The sequence below is a fragment of the Tiliqua scincoides genome, chromosome 2 (genome assembly GCF_035046505.1).
Source record: "Tiliqua scincoides isolate rTilSci1 chromosome 2, rTilSci1.hap2, whole genome shotgun sequence".
Lineage (NCBI taxonomy): Eukaryota > Metazoa > Chordata > Lepidosauria > Squamata > Scincidae > Tiliqua > Tiliqua scincoides.
In genome coordinates, this window is record NC_089822.1 from 22,440,681 (window position 1) to 22,463,129 (window position 22,449).

The 22,449-nt window shown below is 40.2% G+C and overlaps 1 protein-coding gene across 1 annotated transcript in view; it reads right to left on the reverse strand.

Moving 5' to 3' along the window:
- Positions 1-398: 398 nt before the first annotated feature.
- DHX29 (DExH-box helicase 29) overlaps positions 399-22,449 on the reverse strand; it is a 40,698-nt gene continuing 18,647 nt past the window's right edge. Inside the window, exons 12-27 of the mRNA XM_066616197.1 lie at positions 22,060-22,203; positions 21,764-21,940; positions 20,394-20,534; positions 19,717-19,861; positions 19,179-19,299; positions 17,437-17,521; positions 14,946-15,034; positions 14,087-14,215; positions 11,579-11,654; positions 10,516-10,740; positions 9,615-9,751; positions 8,024-8,117; positions 5,249-5,536; positions 4,352-4,483; positions 3,886-3,982; positions 399-2,592 (exon numbers count right to left, since the gene is read on the reverse strand). Of these exons, the coding sequence (XP_066472294.1) occupies positions 2,537-2,592; positions 3,886-3,982; positions 4,352-4,483; positions 5,249-5,536; positions 8,024-8,117; positions 9,615-9,751; positions 10,516-10,740; positions 11,579-11,654; positions 14,087-14,215; positions 14,946-15,034; positions 17,437-17,521; positions 19,179-19,299; positions 19,717-19,861; positions 20,394-20,534; positions 21,764-21,940; positions 22,060-22,203 (2,136 nt within the window). The 3' untranslated portion in view covers positions 399-2,536. The remainder of the gene's footprint in view (positions 2,593-3,885; positions 3,983-4,351; positions 4,484-5,248; positions 5,537-8,023; positions 8,118-9,614; positions 9,752-10,515; positions 10,741-11,578; positions 11,655-14,086; positions 14,216-14,945; positions 15,035-17,436; positions 17,522-19,178; positions 19,300-19,716; positions 19,862-20,393; positions 20,535-21,763; positions 21,941-22,059; positions 22,204-22,449) is intronic.

Sequence of the window (22,449 nt, forward strand, 5' to 3'; positions counted from 1 at the left end):
AGATGCCATCTATAAAACATTTTATATAAATTCTCTTTAAAAGACATGTTGTTGACAACCTTCAGTCTCGAAAGACTATGGTTCTGCGCTCTGAATGGTGGTTCTGGAACAGCGTCTAGTGTGGCTGAAAAGGCCGATTCGGGAGTGACAATCCCTTCCACACCGGGAGTGTTGTGAGCGAAGAGTCCATGACTCGCTGCAGTATAGAAGTGTACTCAGGACACAAGCTCTGTAGACCTGGATCTTGGTATGTTCTGTCAGCTTCTTGTTGGACCAGACTTTCTAGTTATCTTAATATTTATATTCCAAATTTGCTTCCAGTCCATCCATTGATATATTATATCCGAAATTTTTTGCCCAACGCACCATTGCATCTTTAACTGTCTCATCCTTCATTCTTATCTCCAGGAGAAAATTGTACATTTTTTAATATACTTCCCCTCAATCAAAATTTTTTTTATCAAAACTTATATCTTCTTCATAAAAACCTATTTTTTGGTCTTCTCGTAATCTTGTTATTTGCATTTCATTTCACCAGTCCAATTTTATTCCTTTCTCTTCTAACTCAGGCTTACTTAGGATCTCTCATTTAATATTTAGCAGATCGCTATATGGTTTATTTTGGTCTTTTTTAATCCAGTTCGGATTAGTTGCTATTTCAAGCGGTTTTATCTGTCTGGGTAATTTAGAATATATCTTGTATTTTATCTGCTCCCATATCCAAATTAAAGATCTTAAAATGTGTTGTCTAAAATATTCGTGCTGTTTGACTTTATCATAAAACAGGAATGCGTGCCAGCCTATTTGTAGATCATGTGCTTCTAATGTTAAAATTTTTGAATTTGGTATAAGACCCCAATCTTTTATCCAGTTTAAGGCTGCTGCTTGATAATATAATTCCCAGTCCGGTAATCTGAATCCTGCTCTTTTATTATCCTCTTGAAGTAATTTCAGTCTTATTCTCGGTTTTTTTTTTTTACCTTGCCAGAAGAATTTTATAGTAATTTTATTCATTTCTTCAAAAAAAGTTCTCTTCAAAATAATCGGAATAGTCTGGAATAAAAACATTAATTTTGGTAATATTTTCATTTTCAGTAGAGCTATTCTTCCCATTAGGGATAGTTGCAGTTTATTATATTTCTCCAAATCTTTTTTTATTTCTTTCATTAATTTAATATAATTAATTGTCTTCCATTAATGAACTTGTCTTTTTGGTAATTACAATTCTTTATCTTGTGCCCTGAGTACAGTAGTATAATGTTTGATTTTTTTAAATTACGTTCATGTTTTTATTGTGTGCATTTTATATTGTCCATTGTTTCTATCTCCTGGAAATTGTTTTATGCCAATAAAGGTCTCAATCAATCAATCACAATTCCTAGATATTTTACTTTGCTTGTTATCTGTAGTCCAAATTCTTTTAATCGTTCTATATCGTTGTCTTTTATATTTTTAAGTATCATTTTGGTCTTCTGGTAATTTATTTTTAGGCCTGCCACTTCCCCATATTAAGTCTTCTATCAAAAATTCTATGGAATTGAGTGGATCTTCCAGGACAAATACCAAATCGTCCGCAAACGCTTGTAGTTTGTATTCTTCACTTTTAATTTTGAGCGGTTTCATCCTGTCATCTTCTCTTATTATTCAATATTTCTAGCCTCAAAATAAACAACAATGGTGAAAGTGGACAACCTTGTTTTACTCCTTGTTGAATGTTAATCTCTCTCGTCAACTCTCCATTTACTCTTATCCTTGCTTTTTGATCCGAATATATTCCTTGTATCATCTTGATAAATTTTGGACCAAAATGTAGTTCTTGAAGACAATTAATCATAAAGTCCCAATGTAAATTGGGAAAAGCTTTCTGGGTGTCTAAAAACACTAGGGCTAATTTCTTATCTGGATGCGCTTCAAAAAATTCCAATATATTTATTATAGTTCTCACATTGTTTTTCAATTGTCTTTTTGGTAAAAAAACCAGTTTGATCTTCTTTAATTATCTGATTTAATATATTTTTAAATCTTGTAGCTAGAATTGAAGTGAAAATTTTATAGTCTGTGTTTAAAAGCAAAATGGGTCTATAGTTTTTAATTTCTTTTTCATCCGTGTCTGATTTATGTAACAAAGTAATTGTTCCCTTCTTCCATGAATTTGGTATTTCTTCAGTCTCCCATATATCATCAATCACTTTTTTGAATGGCAACAACAATACTTCTTCAAATTTCTTATAAAATTCAGCTGGTAATCCATCAGGGCCTGGCATTTTTTTATTTTCTTATTTATACTGAAACAACTTGCATTTCAATCATCATTTAGACTTTCTAGTAAATGGCACCAAAATTTATTGGAAATTTTACAACATATTCCTATTGTTCAATGAAAGTGACATAGAAAATGTACTTATATGCAAAGTTCAAGCAGTCTGCACATGACGATTGCTCTAAGACCCTTTTAACCAAAGATTTTTTTAAAATTTATGTATACATTTTCTTCTTCCGATTATTATGATTCCGTAGCTGCCGACAAATTCTTGTTTCAGATAGCATTTTCTGTTTTTATCAGTTCTTTGATAATGTTCAAAATCTTGTCATCTGAGGGACAGAACAATAGTTAAGTGCATCAAAATGTTAACTTCAGTCTTTTTACATCCCCCACTATCAAGGTGGAACCATAGTATTTTTCCCAGTCACTTTTGTCATGTGTATTATCAGTGGGGTCGCGAGGGAGGTGACATTTTTCCAATTAGAATTATAAAATTGATAACCCATGAGTGTTCCCTTGAGTCAGTTTAAAAAAGCAGAATTAAATATGCTGTTGAGAACACTCGTACTCTGAAGGTTAGCTTATACAGCCAACACATTCAGCAACAGTCCAAATATGTCTTCTGCAAATTCACAGAGCTGAGGTAGTATGAGGTAAGTTATTTGTGGTGACTGAAGCCACCAATTTGCATGCAAATTGATGCCCAAACTTCCTTTCAATCTTTGTCTCAAAAAGAAAATTTGAATAAAATTTGGGAAACATGCCAAGGAATTTGCACACATCACTCTCTTGAATACAAATGGCAATGAGCTGAAGAGAGGCCTTGTTTTGAGGCTATTACAATGTTGGTTGAAGTACTATGTCTAAAATTTTAAAAAATGTTGGATTAGGCCAATATCTGAAGTGGCTTAAATGTGCTTGTAATAATCTTTGAAGTCAAAAGCAGAGATACTTATTTTTCCAGTCTACCTGATGAATTTTGTCAAATTACTTTAGGTTTACCTTACCTATTCTGAATTTCATTTGGGTAGTTTAGTCATTCTATTCATAATCAAAGGAAGTATATGACAACCAATCCAGAAGTCTTAAGTTTGCATAAACAAATGTGTTTCTCGTGGGTATACAGGCTTTTCATTTGGGTTTGATAGATGGGCCCAATCTGCATGTGCATTCCTGTTTACATCAATTAGATCCTTTTATTGAAATAAATGGCAAAATTATTATTTGGGGGGGGGGGTGAGAATTCCATGCAGCCATTGCAACTCCTATGTACAAGTTGTTACTTATGCCAAGTAAAACGTTTGGCAAAAGACACATAGTAAGCTTGAATGGATGCCAACATCCATTTGTTATGACAGATGTCATCAAAAGTAGGTAAATTAGACTCAGCTTGAAACAAACTTTTCCACAGTTTCCTTGCTTTTGAAGATCTCAAGTGGAAGACTCCTGGGCAAAGTAACACGCCCAGTTACATGTTTTGAGTAACGTGTTTCTCAAAAATGGTGTTATCCACATCATGTGATTAATTTTAGACAAGATGCATATGTTTTGCTATTCTGCATGGTACACAGTGCATTTTTTACATGACACATCCAAAGCAATACGAAAAATGATAAAATTACCTTCAAGTGGCATTTTAGGGTTTTCAAGTTTTTGCTTTAAAACCGATTCAATAAGTGTTCTCAGTTGCTTGAAAATGACTGCAATTTTTACAGGGGCCTGTAAGATCAAAGATTAAATGTAAAACCAAACTTTTAAAACTATTTTCCACACATAAAGATTAAATCAAATTCTGCAAATCATTATGCAAAATCTTTTTCATTTAGCACCTGAATGGGAAAAACTGAGGAATGCCCCAACTTTTTCCTACATGATAGTTTTATGAAAATAGGTGCAATGAACAGACCTTTCTTTACATTATGCCTTATATTAGGGCATGTCTGCCTAGGAGCTTATTGCACTGCTGCTTAGTTTAGCACTGGAAGAAAAGAACGCATCAATTACATAATCGAGGACAATGCTTCCACCACCACCACCCCACCTTGTGGGCTACATAGTGTATAAGGAGCCACCAGAACCTAGCAATACCTGAAAATGGATCCAGCCATCAACAGACAAGAGCCGTTCACGATGTAACACTTCTATGTCGCCACCAAAGAGTAAAATTGGAAAGGGAGAAATTAAAGTCGTCTCTTTCAAGTACACCCTGGCATACCTAATCTGTGTGCAAAATACAAACACAAGCAATTCAGTTCCTTTACAAAACACCAATATGTAATTTTTAAATATAGCAAAATGTTATTTTCCTGCCCCTGGAAACTTGTTACACACTCCCATTGTAAAACATGGTCAGCTATTACATAAAATGCCATGCCTCCCAATAAAAGTCTGACATCCCTTGGCCACTATCCAGAGAGTTAAGACGTGGAAGAAAACAAAACTCCCTTGTGTTATTCTGTGGGGCCGTTCACCCTCCTGCTCAAGCTGTCTTTTGCATATAGGACAGGTCCTTGCACAAACAATAAAGCACACAGAAGAGGATCTCCAGATGGTGGGCATGTGGGACAAGATAAATCTTTACACAAGGAAGAGGTAATTAGTTGAAGGCCAACCATGCTATGGCCACTAAAAGACATTTTTAGAGAAAAAAATCTTAACAAGCCACGAGGTTTGAAAGCCTCTCTCTAATAGTGACAAACTCAGTTGAATCCAGTCATCTTTAAAACACCCAGTATTTTGCTATTATTACACTGTTATAAAAAATTTGTTTGAAATGAAAAAAATTAAGGCTGCAATAGTATATATACTTACCTAGTAGTAAGAACCATCTGCATCAGTGGGGTTTACATCCAATTAGACATGTAAAGGATTTGCACAGGATTAACCTGATAAGCTCTCAGTAATTTCTTAAAGTATCACACTGGAATAAAACTATTTTAGCCATTTTAGTGACAGAAGAACAGGCAGGCTGTTACAAGATCTTACCTTATCTTGATACAGCAGCCACCCATAAGTCTGCAGATCTCTGTTCACAGAAGAGGGGTGCACTTGTGCTTTCCCCTGAGCAGTCTCTACCATGCATGCCAACTTCTCTGTAATATCCACAGACTTAACATACATTATCTTTCCAACGTTGTCATACAGCCCTGCGGTCAGCACAGCTTTAAGGAGGACCATTTCTTGCTGCGAAAGGGCGTGTGTTCCTCCATTAAGGCAGGATGGGGCAGCAAACCCTGCTGCTCGCACTACCCTAATTAATTCTTGCTTTACATCCTGAAATAGATTAAGACAATCATAACCATTCATTCATCTTAAATCAAACCCACATTTTAAAAATCCCACTAGTACAGTATAGTCTCTAGAAACTCAGAAAATCTACAATTTCTATTCCAATAATAAAGGCATATACAAATTTGTATAAAAGTGTGTCAGAACATTCCATCCACCATGCTCAAGTTATACCCATGGCTTTTTTACTCTTTTGCAACTAACAGTGAAAAAGAACAGGCTGCTTATCTGGATGGCATTTTTGGGTGGTCATCATGCAGTCACACATAAGAGATTCTGTGCCTGCACAGAGCTTCATTTGGAATCCCCAAAACCTTTAGCATCAAGACTTGGCACAAGCACTACCCATCTCACAGGACTATCTCCTTAATTCTCTTGCTAATCACAGAAAAGGAACAATAAGGTGAGCTGAGCTGTGTGACTACACAGTTGACCACTCAAAGAACAACACTTATAGGTCAACAACCTGTTGGTTTTCTTTGTGGTCTCTGTAAAGGCACATATGGAAGACTGATAAGTTTTATTCACTTTGGATGGAGGCTGCAGAGCTCTCAGCTGAACAAAGAATACAGAACAGGCAGTTGTAAATGCCTGCTCAAGAGCATACATCTAGTGCAGACTGACAAAAGGTTAAGACCATGAGGCAGCTCAGCAGAGTTCAGGTAAGAACAGTCCCTCAGAGAAATCCTAGGAAACTGCTGGTGTGGAATGGGCTCTGGTTTTGTCAGGAGAAGAATGTCCCACTAACTGGTAGACTAGATGAATTTTCTCAGCAAGCAAATGGGAGAGATACTGAGAAAAAACCTGGTAACCCTTTTGTGGGCTTGAATAGCAAACAAGGGAGGTCATGGCAAAAAGCAATGTATATAGAAGGCGACAGGTCAAAGAATATCCAGTGTGTGGTTGTGAGATAACAGCTTCCCTGTGTTTTGGGCAAAGGAAAGAAGCATTTTGAAACACGGAATTCTGAAACAATCTGAGGTTAAAAAAGGTAGTGTCCAGATGGAGAATGACCTTGATTTTGTGAGAAATCAGAAGAGCCCAACATGTCATGGTGAAGTTATAGCAACTAGAAAGGCAATTTTGAATTATAATAATGGAGATTACAGGACCTGAAGGGAATGAAGTACTTGAGGACAAGGCAGATAGGGTCTTTTCAACAGTCTTGAACAGAACGGAATCTGACTAGAATTATAATGAGGCAGTGCCTTCTCTCACAAGAGTAGTCAAAGGCAGGAAAAATGATTAGGATGAGTCTTAGTAAATATTTGGTAACACAAACAGGTGCAACCTTGTGCTTCTTTCCCAAATGAACTAGACAGAGTTCACAGCTGCCTGTTGATTGAAGTTTAGCTCCACACACAAAACACTTTTTAAAAGAACTTCAGAGTGCCATAAGCCTTGACCCAGGTGGGTTGAAGAGGCAAAAATGTGAGAGAAAAATAAAATGCAACAGAGAAAGGATAAGTACATATAAAGAAGAAAGATGGGATAAAAGAGAGGAATCAAGCCAGAAAATTCTTCCAAATGACTTGTACCCAATAGAAAATTCCCCATAATGCTGCCACTGTGGTGGTCGAAGAAGGTAAAGTGCATGCCCATTTGGGCATGTCCGTTCCTGGGAGACGGGTGGGGCTCACCAAAAGTCTTCAGGCTAAAGTTCTAGAAGAGTCTGGAATAAGCTTTGAGCAGGCACAGAATCCCATTCACATGCCTGTACAGTCACCATGAGGAACTACATATATTAATTATTATTATTATTATTATTAACAGTATTTATATACCGCTTTCCAACTAAAAGTTCACAAAGCGGTTGACAGAGAAAAATCAAATAACTAAATGGCTCCCTGTCCCAAAAGGGCTCACAATCTAAAAAGATGCAAATGAATACCAGCAGACAGCCACTTGTTCAGACAGTGCTGGGGTGAGGTGGGCCAGTTACTCTCCCCCTGCTAAAAAAAGAGCACCCACTTGAAAAAGTGCAGGGGTATATATATATAACGGGTTATATAATGGAAGATATATAGCCTCGGTCTCTCTACTACTTGGTACAAGCGTTACAATAACCCAGAAACTCACATGTACATGGGGCTCCTCCCCCCCCAACAGAAAAAGCTCTTTTCTGTTCCATGGATGAATTCAACCCACCTGCTTAAAGCAACTACATGAAAATAAATCCTATTTATTTTAGTGGCACTTATTTCCAGGTGGTTTAAGTTCACAGTATAAACCACAAAATATTACTGCATTACAGTAATTAGATGTGGAAGGGGGCCATAATTCAATGAAAGAACACAAAATGTCCCAGGTTCAATACTTAGCATTGCTCAACTGAAACTCTGAAGAGATACTACCAGTCAGTGTTAGTTAATACTGAACCAGATGGACCAATGGTCTGACTTAGTAGAAGGTAACTCCCTATGTTTATTAGTTTTCTTGCATTGAAAAATAGGGTAAGATTGATGGTGGTACCTCCAGAGTTAATAATGAAGTTCGGTTGAGGAAATTTCTCCTGCAATAAGTCATTTCAGCACGGTACCCTCCCTCATGACGAGCTTTCTTCCACCTAGAAACACACAAAAAAATACTAGTATTTAACACCATAGGAATTAGCGCTGTAGAAAGAAAAGTTAGAAACTCCTTCAATAATGAATTGTGAAAACACAATTTCACTCAGCACTGTTCTGTCAGAAAATAAGCCACAATTTCAACAGCTTCTAAAATATAAAATGTCAATGCACTTTTAAAAAGTTGATCTATGATCTAGAACCTAAGTACTTAGCATGCGCACCAAAGTAAATTTTAACATACCGTAAGGTAGTGGTTACCAAAGTTCTCCGTGGGAGGAAAGAACCATGTTAAGTCTTTGCGGGGCTGCAGAATCATGCTGCTGCTGGCACAGAAGAGGGTTTTTCCTTCACTTACCTTAGGTAGTGCTGGCCTCCAGGAGGTATGGGGAGCTCCACGGAATCCTCTCCACTACAGGGCTCCCCAAGCCTCCAATCAACTAAAAATAGAGATCAGAAACCACTTCCAATTAAAGTCTTATAATGCCCCTGGAGGGCTTCCCTGGGCTTCCCAGTGCCTTATAAGGCATTAAAAATTATAAGGCATTCCTGTTTCTCTATGAATCTGAAGTCATGTGTTTTGAGCTCTACAGTTCAGTCTGAGCCCAGCAGAGGCAGGGAACGGATGTACTCTGCTGGGCTCAGAAGCTCTTTTGATGGCCTGGAGGGGGAGTGTTCGGGGGAGGGGGGGAGAGAAACGCTGGGTGGTCCCAGACCCAATCTACGGATAAGTGAATCCATGGATATGGGCCCCCCTGTAGTTTGCATATTATGAGTATGACACAATGATCAACAATAAATGCTTTATGACCAAACAAAAAAGGAAAAATTTACACGTATAAGAACATAAATAAAAATGAATGAATTGAAAAGGAAATCAGTTTTGCAAATACTGGTTCAGGAGCTTTCCCATCACCAACTCAGCTTCTCCATCCAGATTTCATTGCCAAAGAGTCAGCACTACATTTCTTCAATCTACAGTTTTGCTGGTGTGTCTGCTTAAAGCCTGTATCATCCCAATACCTTCAAAGGGCTGGTAATTCTTAAGTCCAACACACAAAGAGGAACCACATCTATCATACTGTTCCTTCCCTTGTGGAAAAATGCAGCATGGTGCTGGGGCAATTGCCAGTCTCTCCTCTGACCTTAGTACCATTGGAAAGAGGAAATATACACACACTTGGATTTTTGGGGCTGGAAAATATAGCCCTTTACTATAGCAGCTGCACTAGCAACAGTGTGTCTTCTGGAACTTCTGACAGAAGAAGTATCAGAAATATCAGAAGAAGCTGACAATGCACCCCAACCACACTGCATTTCTCTGGTCTAGATGGGTAGCAGAGCACTTTGGAAATGCAGACAAGAGATACTCCATAAGCAACTATGGGATGCTTAAGCACATTATATGAATGGAATAATACATTATTAGTAATATAAGGTACCATTAGAAGGTGCTTATCTGTGATAATTTTTTAAAGAAAATATACTTCAGTTACCCTAGGTATGCCTTGTAAATTGTCAAGTGGTCTGAGTTTGCTACCGCCAGAGAAGATTTTGCAAGGTCTGCTTCATCTTTTCTTCCAATTGGTGTAGTAAATGGAGATTTTTCTGTCATTACAGCAGCAAGAGTGGCCTGCAGAACACAGCAAAATGTTAATCTAATAGTAGCAATGTATTCACCCCCATAAAAATTACTTTTTGATAAACCACCTGCTTCATAATAGTGAACAATGCAATTACAATAGCACACCACTATTCCCAATAAGATACTTAGCTTAGAATCATTTCTTGCTGCAAAGCTTAGGGATCTAAACAGCTGAGCAAACGAAGAGGAAAGCATTTTCTGCTAATTTCATTAATAGAAAAATTAAAGCAAATAAAGTCAGACATTTGTGCCAGTTCTGGAAACAGAAACAAATAACAGGATGTAAGGACTGCATTGCCAGATCACACCATGCACTATGTAATCAAGCGTAATGTTTCTAAAAAAGTCACAAGTAAGGCATGATAAAGACCATTTTTCCCCTTAGATTCCACTGTATGGAATCTGAAAATACATGATACAACAACCTTGCTGAAGTTAGGCAGGTCTGCATCTAACTGGTGTCTGGAGGGGAGACTGGAAAACCCATGCGCATTGCCTTGTGCTTCATCATTGCAGAAAGGCAGGATATATAAGCAATAAACATATTTTCCCACCATATTCTTAACTGGGCAGAGCTTCAGTTAAGATTATTCACATCCTGCTTGGGTGTATCAACCAAAACATACATTTCAGAAGAGTTCCTTCTACTGCAGGGCATGCCAATTTGCAATGCAAAAATTCACAGCTAACATCAACAGGCAGTTAAGATATTGATGCTTACAAGGACAGGGTAATGGTTGTTATCAACTTACCACAGAATCCAAGCAGCCAAAAATAGCACCAAATATAAGCATTTTACCAATCTTTACATTGACTGGTAATGCTGCAAGGTGTTGGCCCAAAGGAGTCAGCTTTGGTTCACTTAATTCACAAGCCCCAATCTTCCTGAGAAGGTTCATGGCATTACCAACCACCTGAGGCTGAGGCGGATCCAAGGCCTTTGAGAGGGAGTCTTCAGGAGAGCCAAGATTACATTTCTGTAGATGAACCAGATGAAGAAGAGATAAATACATCTGACAGAAGATACATTATAAATACAGTAAAACCTCAAGGATTTGTTTTCTCTCCCAACCCACTCTCTCAATTACAGATTAAAAGTAACAGTTTGACATTAGCCTGGTGCTTCTAACAGAGTGTATGTTTTACAACGTTTTCATGAAGGGACAACCTTTTAGGTTAATTCTCTTGAACACTTGCTATACAGCTAAAGCCCTCTCTCAGTCTCCTTCTCTCTGTTCTCCTCAACCTATTCTGCTCTCCTCACCTTCTGTGGCCTTCTGTGCTGTGCCTAGTTCTAGGATTTCATGATGGGGAAAAAATCCATTATGGGGTACAAGCCATGACGTGTAACCTCCTGATTTTAGAAATGGGTTATGTCAGAATGCCAGATGCAAGGGAGGGCACCAGGATGAGGTCTCTTGTTATCTGGTGTGCTCCCTGGGGTATTTGGTGGGCCGCTGTGAAATACAGGAAGCTGGACTAGATGGGCCTATGGCCTGATCCAGGGGGACTGTTCTTATGTTCTTATGTACTAAGTACACTGTATGTTTGGACAAAAACTAATATTCAGAAGTATTTCCCTTCAGCTGCATCAGTCTGCGTGACAAATATTAAATGATATAGTTATCTGTTCCTCTCTCTCCCCACCTACAGAGATCACATGGGTGCTTCTCAAGATCAAAATTATGTTTTTTGCATTCTCTTCTAAGGAGCTACAATTTTCTGCAGGCCTTCAGAAATCCCAAGAGAGACTATAAATTAAGACTAATTCTTATCATTTTCTAGTAAGCCCAAATTACAGCAGAAAGGTCATACCATGATATGAAGACACAATTCTTCCAAGGGCACCCGCAGTATTTCTGGAACAGAATATTCTAGAAAGCTTTGAAACCTGCAAAAACCACAGGACAGACTAAAGGACTTTGTTCATGCTGCTAAAAGTTCTTCCATGCAATTTCTAATCAGACCACTTGTGCGGCTGACTATTCATGCAGTGGCGTCACTAGGATTAGAGTTACCCGGTGCGGGAGGCCTGCGCGTCACCCCATGCAGTGGGTGGGGCAACACCCCAGGTGCTGGACATGGTGATGTACCATTGCCCCGCCCCCACTGGTTTTTTGGCTGTACCTTTTGTTATAACACAGATATTTCAATGTGGTTTGTTTCATGGCATTCTGCATGAAATGACGCATTGATTGATATATAACATGATGGTCTTATTCCTCCAAACTGATTTTAGTGATTTTGAAAACTTGTAGAGGTCTCTCTCTCACACACACACACCCCATGTCAACTTACTAACACCTTATTGCAGCAGTTCTCAAACTTTTAGCACTGGGACCCACTTTTTAGAATGACAACCTGTCCAGGACCCATTGGAAGCGATGTCATGGCCAGAAGTGACATCATCAAGCAAATTAAAATAAATTATAAATCATTAAATTAAATTAAAATAATTAAATAAGGGAGAGCCAGTCCTGTTCCACCAAGTGAATCTACTCTGAAGTAAGTCCCATAGTGGTCAATGGGGCTTACTCTCAGGAAAGTGTGGGTAGGATTGCAGCCTGTGAGTCCAAGCCTATGCATATCTACTCTGAAGTAAGTCCCAAAGTGGTCAATAGAGCTTACTCTGTAGTCTGCCTGCAATAATACCCCCCAAAAAGAATCAGTGAGATTTCCAGCCCTCCCCAGTGCCCAATTTAAAGTTCTTCTACTTCAAGCATATCAGGATAAAGACCCACCTGGCTTTGCAAGTGCAAAATAGAAAACATTCCCCTTACCAATTCAAGCCTATTTTTTGTCCTTCATAGTGGGGGGGGGGGAAGCCGCCTTCTGGAGCATTTGTTGCACTCCAGCTCCATTGGATCGGGACCCTTCTGGTGTCCTCACATTCCCCTTTGCCTGGCCTGACCACCAGCCAAGGCACTTCTGCCTACTCGCGAGTAAACACAACATGAGGCTGCTTCACTTTCCATAGGGCTCCATAGACTGCAGCTGGGAAGGGGGAACGCCTTCTCCGTGTTTTTTGGGGCTGCATTCATTGGATTAGGACCATTCTGACCTCTTTGGAGTCCTCTCAGCCTGCCTTGACTAAGGCAAGTCCGCCTACTTGTGAGTAAACGCAACCACGTGGCTTCGTTTCGGGCTCAGACTTGCAGCTGGGAAGGGGGAGCTTCTTGGCTGTTTTTGGGGGGATGCATTCATTGGATCAGGACCATTGTGGTGTCGTTGGATTCCTCTCAGCCTGCCCTTTCCGATGGACTATGGCAAGTACGCCTACTCACAAGTAAATGTGCGATACGGCTCACTTTCCCTTTCCATAGAGCTCTGTGCATTTTTTCCTTCTGGTTTTTTGGCCATAACTTTTGAACAAAATGAGTTATTTCAATTCCATATTTTGCATTGCACTCCGCTGGCCATTCCGCATCCAACGGTGTAGGCACGATGGGGTAGCTCCTAATGCCGTGAAGTTAGCGCATCACCCCCAGGCGCGTCACCCGGTGCAACCCACACACACCCCGCACCGCCCTAGCGACGCCAGTGTATTCATGTGAACTGAAATGGCAGCTGTTTCTTTGGCTGTGGTTTTTGAAAAAAACCAGCAGAGGCTTTTGGAAAAGACAGCAGAGGATAACATATTCAGAACTATAATTCACCAGTTTTTCTTGATTGTCCCCAAAGCCTTTTCATACTTATTGTGAAGATCACTGTGCTAGGGGTAAAGGTGGTTCCTTTGCATATAAGCACTATACAGGTAAATATTCTTGTAATGGAATATATGTAGTCTTTTAAAAGTGAACTGTCAAAAAGGATGTTTGCAAGCACCATGCTGCACTTTAATATCTGGCTCTGCATGAAATACAACTGGCTTACAGCCAAATCCTAATGACAGTCCCATGCTGTGATCTAGCAGGGTCAGTGCAGCCTCCATTGCATCCACTGTTGGACTAGACACTGTTGGAGTTCTCCTCAGGGTAAGGAGATTTTTGTCCCCTAAGTAAACTGATCCCCAAGAAGCCTCTATGGGGGTCAGATCCAAGCTGCTCTGTGTTGGGGAAAAGGCTCGGGAAGGGAAATAGGATATGGCAGAGGCCTTCTCCAATGTTCCTGCCCCTCTCCTGGGCCTGATGCATCCAGTTCCCTGCCCGATCATGCATCCCTTGACCCCTCACCACACTCCCACCTCCCCCAGCTAACAGAGTAATTATTGCCAGTGCCAGGGTCCTCTGCACTGCCACAATATGCCTTTTGGTATATTTGTAACAGTACACGTGTCTGTCCCGCTAGCGGTCAGCATAAATTTGATGGTCAAAGTAGTCTTACCGGTCTATAGTATACATTCGAAAGCAGAATCCGTCCCTGACACGGCCAGCTCTCCCTTGACGCTGAAGGGCACTAGCTTTACTGACAAAAGTTTCTTCTAATGAGCTCATCTGACTGCTTTCATGGTACCTGAAAAAGTATACAAAAATTTGGAGTGATAAAGCCCAGCATATGCTACATAGGTCATGGGATTATGTACAAGACCTGCATTCAGAGGCAGCATGTCTTTGAGTACTAAGTATAGGAGAGCAATGGCAGGAGAGAAGTATACCTTTTCACCTGCTTGTAGACTTCTCGTAGGCAGTGCTTTTCTGCTAAAATTTAGAGAATGTAGGTAAAAATTGAGAAACTTCTTACTAAAGAAAGCTTCCAGTAATTTTTTTAACATGATCTCCCTGGAAATGGGTAGCTCTTTCCATCATTCTGCTTTCCAACCCTTCTTCAATTCCAAGTATTGTTTTATTACCAAAGTACTCAAAATTTTCAAAATTTTGCAGCATGAATAGAAACATAAATCATTTATTTTAATTGTAGAATCTTAATTTTTTTTAAAGCATCAGTTTTTTAGCACACAAAAGTCACACGTGCCATGGAATCATTACCTTCCAAATGAACATTATCTTATTCTAGAGGAACTACTCAGTGTCATGTAATCTTCATGCAATTGCGTGAAACAATCATGTACGAAGACTTCTTTTTAATCAGGAATGCGGCTTTCTTGGAATGTGGGTTAATGGTTAAGGTAAGTCAAATGCCTCTTGAGCTGCATTTGACTGCCCAAATTCCAAGAACACTTCCAATACCAATTCTCCCACCTACCCCCACCCAATATACACAATGCACTGTAACTGAATGTTACCTGTTTTCTTTTGTTCGCCCAGTATCAATTACAAAAACAACATCAGGTATAGTAATACCCGTCTCGGCAATATTGGTTGCCAATACAATCTGTAAAAGAAACAAAAATAATACTTTTAATAACAAAATGGTTTTGGGAGTCAGTACCTTTACAGATATGGAAACCATGACTGAATGACTAATGATATCAGATTCTTATCTAAATGAGCCAACCCAAAGTAAATATAGAAGCTGAAAATATTTTGACTTCACCACTCAGAGGTTATGTGACCAATAACACCACCTGATGCCATCTTAGATCTGCCACCTGTGTACTGAAAAACCACAAACCCTTACTGTGTTTCTCACATGTTGTTGTCAAACCTGGAAGTGCAGGATTTCCAGACTCGTTTACAGAGACAGAATGAACACTCACATTGTCCTTGTAAATAAAAATGGAAGTCTCACACTCCCTAATTTGATGATAGCAGATCATTCTCCTCCTTACTGATCTCCCTGCATGCTATAGAGAGGAGGCAGCAGATCATTGTAGCTTGCATCAGCAGTGGGATGGAAGGGGGCAATAGCCTATTCAGGATGAAGGGCACGCTAAACCTGCCAGCCTGTCGGACCCCTTGTAATCTGACACTAATGCATTCTGCATTATCTATCACCATATACCCAGTCAGATCAACTCATCCCCAGAAGAATCCTAACAGGTGCAAACATTTTTCTGCATTTCATGCAGCTGACAAAAAACTTGTGTTAACTTCTGTTAATCAGCGCAATAATCTTTAGAACAGGGGAGCCCAAACCCCAGCCCAGGGGTCACTTGTGGCCCTCAGGGGCTCCCAATCTGGCCCATGGGGAGTCCCCAGTCTCCAATGAGCCTCTGGCCCTCAGGAGAGTTGCTGGAGCCCATGCTGGTCCAACGCTACTGCTCTCAGCATGAGGACGACTGTTCAACCTCTCACCTGAGCTGTGGGATGAGGGCTCCCTCCACTACTTGCTGTTTCACATCTGTGCTGCAGTGGTGGCAGCGAAGGAAAGGCTGGCCTTGCTTTGTGCAAGAACTTTTATAGGCCTTGAGCTACTACTGCAAGACCTTCATTCATTCATGTAAGTTCCATCTCTAATAAACTCATTTATGTAAATTTATTCAAATTTTAAATGTAAATTCTTTTTTTCCCCCGGCCCCCGACACAGTGTGAGAGATGATGTGGCCCTCCTGCCAAAATGTTTGGACACCCCTGCTCTAGAAGCTACATGTGCTGACATTTCAAAGGAATTTAGGAATACCGGAAAAGAATCAAAGATTTTCCAAGATAGCAAAATAATGTTTTTTTTAATCTAGGACAGTGATGGCAAACCTTTTAGAGACCGAGTGCCCAAACCACAACCCAAAACCCACTTTTTAATTGCAAAGTGCCAACACGGCAATTTAACCTGAATACTGAGGTTTTAGATTAGAAAAAACAACTCATACATTAACATCTTTTACCTACTATTACTTGTAACCCATAATGAACTTTTCCTCTAGAAATTTGTCCAATCCCTTCTTAAAGGCATCTAGGCAAGTTGTCATCACTGCTTCCTGTGGCAGAGTTCCACAGACTAATTACATGCTGGGTAAAGAAATATTGGCAGGGAGCGGGTGGCTGCAAGACCTTGCCACTGCTCATTTTCTGTGGGGTTTACTTCTGAGTAGACACGCACAGGAGCGGGCTCCAAGGTTGCAATCCCAGCCACTCTTTCCTGAGACTAAGCCTCATCCACTGTAATGCGGCTTACTTCTGAGTAGACACGCAGGACTTGTCTCTGGCTGCGCTGCTCACCCCCAGCTGCGCCTGTGCTGTGGAGGAAAAGCCTCTCCTGGCACTGAGTGGGGAGCTGCTCACGGAAAGGCGGGCTGCAAAGGCTCGAAATGGCTGAAGAGGAGGGCAGCTCAGGATTGGCTGGTGGTGAGCCAGTGAAGGGCCCTGAGCCATTACAACAGAAAAAGCCAGGAGCCTGCTGGATGTGGATTGGCTCAGCCTGCTGGAGAGTTGGGGAAGGGAAAAACAGGGACCTTAAGCCTGCAGAGTGGGCAAAATTGAAAAGGGAAACAAACTCAGGGCAGGTGGGGGCAATGGAGCGAAGGGAGAGGAGGGTAGTGAGCTCAGGGGGCGGAGGGAAGCAGCCCGCCCTCCCCACACTGGGAGTCTCAGAGAGAGCCTCCATTTTCTTTAGAGCGACAGCAGCTTCAGCGCCCCTCTCCAGGCTGCCTGGCTCAGCGCGCGTGCCCACAGAGATGGCTCGGAGTGCCCTCTCTGGCACGCATGCCATAGGTTTGCCAACACTGATCTAGGATATTTGAGAGGTATGTGGAATTCAGCAGCAGCAATCAAAACGTTATCTAGAAAGCAAGTGTTTAATTTGTGAAGAAAGGAAGAAGCAATCAACAAGTTAGGTAGCACAGTAACGTGTGTGTGTGTGTGTGTGTGTGTGTGTGTGTGTGTGTGTGACAGACATACCTTCCTAACACCAAGAGGAGGCACTATAAATGCAGATGCTTGGTCTTGAGTGGCTAGAATAGAATGCAGAGCTATTAACTGGTGCCTGAAAGAAATAAGAAATACAACATAGAAGTAACTAAGATGCACAAACTCATGTGGAAGTGGGTATTTGCAATGGAGTAACTGTTTGATAGCAAACCAATGTGGGTTTTCTTATCTGTGAGACATCCATGAGTGTTTTCCCATGGAATATCAAAATACTTGCCCACCCTTTTTATTCTACGATTTCAAATCTTCTACAGCAGTACAGGCATGTGCTGCTTAATGACCTTTCGCTTAAAGACGGAACGCATATACGACGATGGTCAAAGCACAACAAAGAGGCTCTTAATGAAGTAGTCTGGTCTCCCATAGCCTGCAGCAGAGTGTGTGTTAACACAGCAAACTGTCTCTTAATGCAAAGAAAAGGCAATCTATCTCCAGTAGTCTGTGCAGCCAGTGAGTATCTGGCAGGGACCATTTACACAACAAAGGCACTAGATTGGGCCAAATGTTCACTTAGCAACATAATCACATCACAACATGATGGGAGAATGTATCCCTGTCATTAAGTGGCACACACCTGTATAAAAAATCCTTTCTTATATCAGGAAATTTTGAATTCTTGGAAGTGGTGAGTGGTGAAATGGCATCCTAAACTGGCTCCTCCCAAAGCCCTCCACTACAGTTTGCCCTCTCCTTGCTTTTGTCTTTCAGAGGGAGCCATTTCCTCTTGGAAACTTGTGAGGAGGAGAGAAGGGCACAAAAGTAGACCACTTGAATTTGGACTGAATCTCAGGATCTTTGGTTTCATGATGGAGGAAACCAGTGTTCCAGCTACTCCTATCAGCAGATGAGTTTCCTTGCTGTCTGAGGAACCCTTTGTGGAGTGAGGAGGAGTGGAAAGTCTTCACAGAGTTTGGTGGAAAGAGGTTGTCCAGGTGGCTCTCACCCAAAATTACCAAAATGTGGAGCAATTCCACTATATTTCAGAGAAGCTCATGGGCTACTAGAGGGACTTTGAGGAATGAAGGGGCAAAGTTAAGGAACTACAAACTGGTGAAGGAGAACAAAAGCTGCTCTGGGCACTCCAGGACAAGCATGCCCTACTTTGACATCCTTGACCCTCCAAACCTCCTCTGCATGGCTTGTAGGGTGGTTATATCCCAAAAAAGCAGTTCAGGGATGGTGCCAGCAGGGGAGGTACACTGCCATGTCAAAAAACATAGGGGAAGTAGACAGCAAGGAAGAAGTGCTTAAGCCTGGTTTCCAATGACTCAGAGGAGTCTCCCTCTCCACTGAGTGGGCCATTGGATAAAGTCCAGGGATACAAGATGGCTTTGGTTTATATACAGCAAAGAGATATAGGTAAGCACTATTTCCATGTAAACTTTTATAATTCAATCACACATTAAGAGTTAACATGAAGCAACTATGAAACTTTACACATGGGCAATTCAGTTTTACACACATGAAAACAAGTCACTAAGGGAAAGCTTGTGAGCAGAGAATGCTAAATGTTTATGCATGGTGAGAGATACTGGAGATGCAATTAACATTAAAAACAAGGAGAAAACAGTTGGCGCATTAAATAAGCTTAGCTCAGGTTTTTAATTGGATAGCTTTTTCTCTCTCTTAATTGTATAAGAAATTATTCACGCAAATATTGTACATAGTTCTCAAACTGAACTATAATTACGGCACTTTTTCAAGATTATTACCTCTCCTGTAGATTAAATCTTCTGTCAGTTGAAATGAGGTCATATAACTGTTGAATATGAGCAAGTCCTGGTAGAAAAATCAAGACAGCTCCTTCCACATTTTTGAATTGGGGACTTCGGTCTGCAAAGATACCAAACAGAAAGTAATTCAGAAGAGAAGGTTAAAAATGTGCTTGCTTCTTTAAAAAGAAGTATTTAGAGACTTGCACACGAGCATAAATTTTTGAACTATGAACAAGAGCTAGCAAACAAACCACTAATTAAGTCTTAAGGCACATGGTTCTGAGAGTAGGCCCCATTAAATATAGTGAGACATAACTTCTGAGTAAACATGCATAGGACTGAACAATTACGTTGTAGAAAAAAAATAAGTAATTGGAAAATCTCAGACAAAAAGGTGTAGGTTTTACACAATATATTTTTAGGCAATATAAAACCCAAATTTTTTATAATCCACAATATATTTTGAGCCTTTTTGAGTGCTCTTTCAGGAAGAAAGTAGGACATAAATTGAATAAATAAATACTGAAAGTCATACCTAAAAATGCAAGCAACTCCAAAATGAGATCAAAGTTAATCTTATAGGGGTTCATGTAGAAGATGGCTTGCCGAGTTCGAGTGCTGTATTTTTGGTAGTAAGGACTTAGATCAGTACTTGCTGCAGCCTGAACTGGAACATGTTCCTAAAAAAACAGGGAGAGGGAACCCCCAGAAATATAATAGTATAGACCAAATATATTTCCTCCCTGCTTACCCAGCACCATGCCCCCAAGCCTGTACATCAATACAAATCATTCCTGAATTGGACAGCACTGTGAGATACAGTGAGTCAATATCAATGCTGTGGATGTGCTTCTACAGCACTACAGAAGTAATTATAATACTGTTTTAATGCAATTGCATTCATAGTACTGTATTCATCAGGGAATTAGGTCAGAGTCTGCTGCATAACTGACCACTGCTTATTTATCATTGGATTATGAATTTTTCTTCCAGTGGACCAACATAGCCACCTACAATTTTGTTCAAGGAAGGATGAAATCCATAAGTAATAAGATGTGTCATGGGCTCATACACTCAGCTTCCGCCTGTCAATGCTCAGATTTTAACCTAATGAGTGGCTTTAGAGCCAAACTTGGAAATCTGCTTTCAGACCATTCCCATCAGGAATATTTCATTAAATGGATCAACCCCTGGATAAAGTAGTTCTCTTACCTGGTATTTTGTAATTCCTCCTCCCTTGTTGGTAACATTTATTGTTATTTCTTCTTCCTCTTCCAAGAATTTCTGGCAATATTCAGAGTCTTTTTCCAGAACAAAACCAGTCTCCTCTATCACATCTTCAACATGGTAAACCTAGATACACACAAAAAAAACCTTTGAATTTTGAACAAACTTGAGCATGTTTCCAATACTATAAAGCAAGCAAGATTTATTGTTGTTGTTAAGAGTATTCCTCTTGTTCAGTACTGTTACATGCTGAGCCCAGTTATTCCAAACCACAATAAAGTGTATTAATCAAGGCATTAGTGCTCATAGAATCCTAGGATTCCCTTCCTTGAGCCCAGCACCTTTTGAGAGGTTTAAAAAGTAGAAATCACTCCCCTATAAAATCTTTTTCTAAATAGTAACTTTAAAAAGGTAATCTCTAGACCCTAAACAATCTGATCTGCACTGGACAATAAACATAATTATGAAATATAAAAATATTTTCAAACAGTCAAGAAAATAGCTACAAATATTTGTAGGAGTGGAGGGGGAATTGACAGTGGGGCCCCAGTCTCATTTATTGATTGGAGGTATGACATGAAAAAGGTTGAAGATGACTGCTCTAGATTTTCCTGAGTGGACTTGACATTGTCATAACTCCTGTAGCGGACAACAGAGGGGCAGGCAGGTACCTACAGGAGTCAAAAGTTCTTGGCAAATGCTCAGGTAGACTTACCCTCTGGAACTGGCCCTGCCTCTCATCTTAGGATGCCTAAATGATGACAATTTATGCAATTTCTTCAAAAGAATAAAATAAGCATCGATGTGTGACCTTGTAAGAATCTATGAATTTATAGAATTTATCATTTTAGATTTTTTAAAACGATATAGGTAATTTGGTTCCAATAAGGCCTCAAAGTCACCAAATCTCCTGTTGCAAGAGCCACCCAGGAGTCAGGAATGCCAGTGCTACCCTCTGCCTCACCCAGACATAATTGCGATGACATCACAGGAATTACTTCTGGCCAGCCACCCCTCACCCTTTTTCGCTCATTTTCAAAAGCGACAAAAACCAGCAGCTTCAGTCACTTTGGAAAAAGGAACAGTCATTTGGAGCAGGTCGCTCTGAATTGCCACCCCCCTTTTTGGCCTTTTTGCCAGTGAAAGAAGCCAGCAGCAGCACTTGAAAAAAAAGCAGAAAAAAATGGGGGGGGGGGGTGGTGGATGGCAATGGCAACTCCCCAGGCTTGCTGCCCATGGGCACATTCCACCTTGACCCCCTCTTGACCTAGGTAAGCCAGTAAGCAGACATTACTGGGTATCATCAAGTAATTTTTTGAAGCAGTCTAAATACAAAAATGAAGTTATGTGTTTACCTCTACAGGATAACTCCTTCCTGAAATTCTAAGTATGGGACAGTGAGTGAAGTACCTGGAGAATTTCTCACTGTCTACAGTGGCACTCATCAAAATCAGATGCAAATCTGAACGCTTGTGCAAAATCTCCCGAAGGATAATCAGCAAGAAGTCAGAATGGACAGTTCTTTCATGAACCTTGAAAAAAGAAAAGAACAGAAAAGGAATTAATGAGAGGCAAAAGCCTAGGACTTTCTAGAAAACATGTGGCCTTGGAGAGTTCCCATCACCCAAAGATAAATGTGAAAATTGCTAACCTCATCTACTATAACATGAGACACATTAGAAAGAAGAAGATCTTCTTGCAGCTTCCGAAGGAGGACTCCTGTTGTACAATAAAGCAATCTAGTGGCTTCACCTATTCGAGATTCCATGCGGATTTGATAGCCACATAAGGAATTCTTAAGGGGAAAAAAACAGTTTAATATTCATTGGATGCTTCAATAGTGAATTTATTACTGATTCGTATTTATGCCTTATTTAAAATGGAGTTTTATTCCTGGAGAGTTTGTATGGGTCCAATTCAAGTCAATGCATAATATATTCATCTGGGAGTGTGGCAGTGGGGGACATCAGTATATATTTATCTGTATTTGTACAGATTTGTACACCTAATTGTATTTATCTGTCTAATCCCACTGGATGGG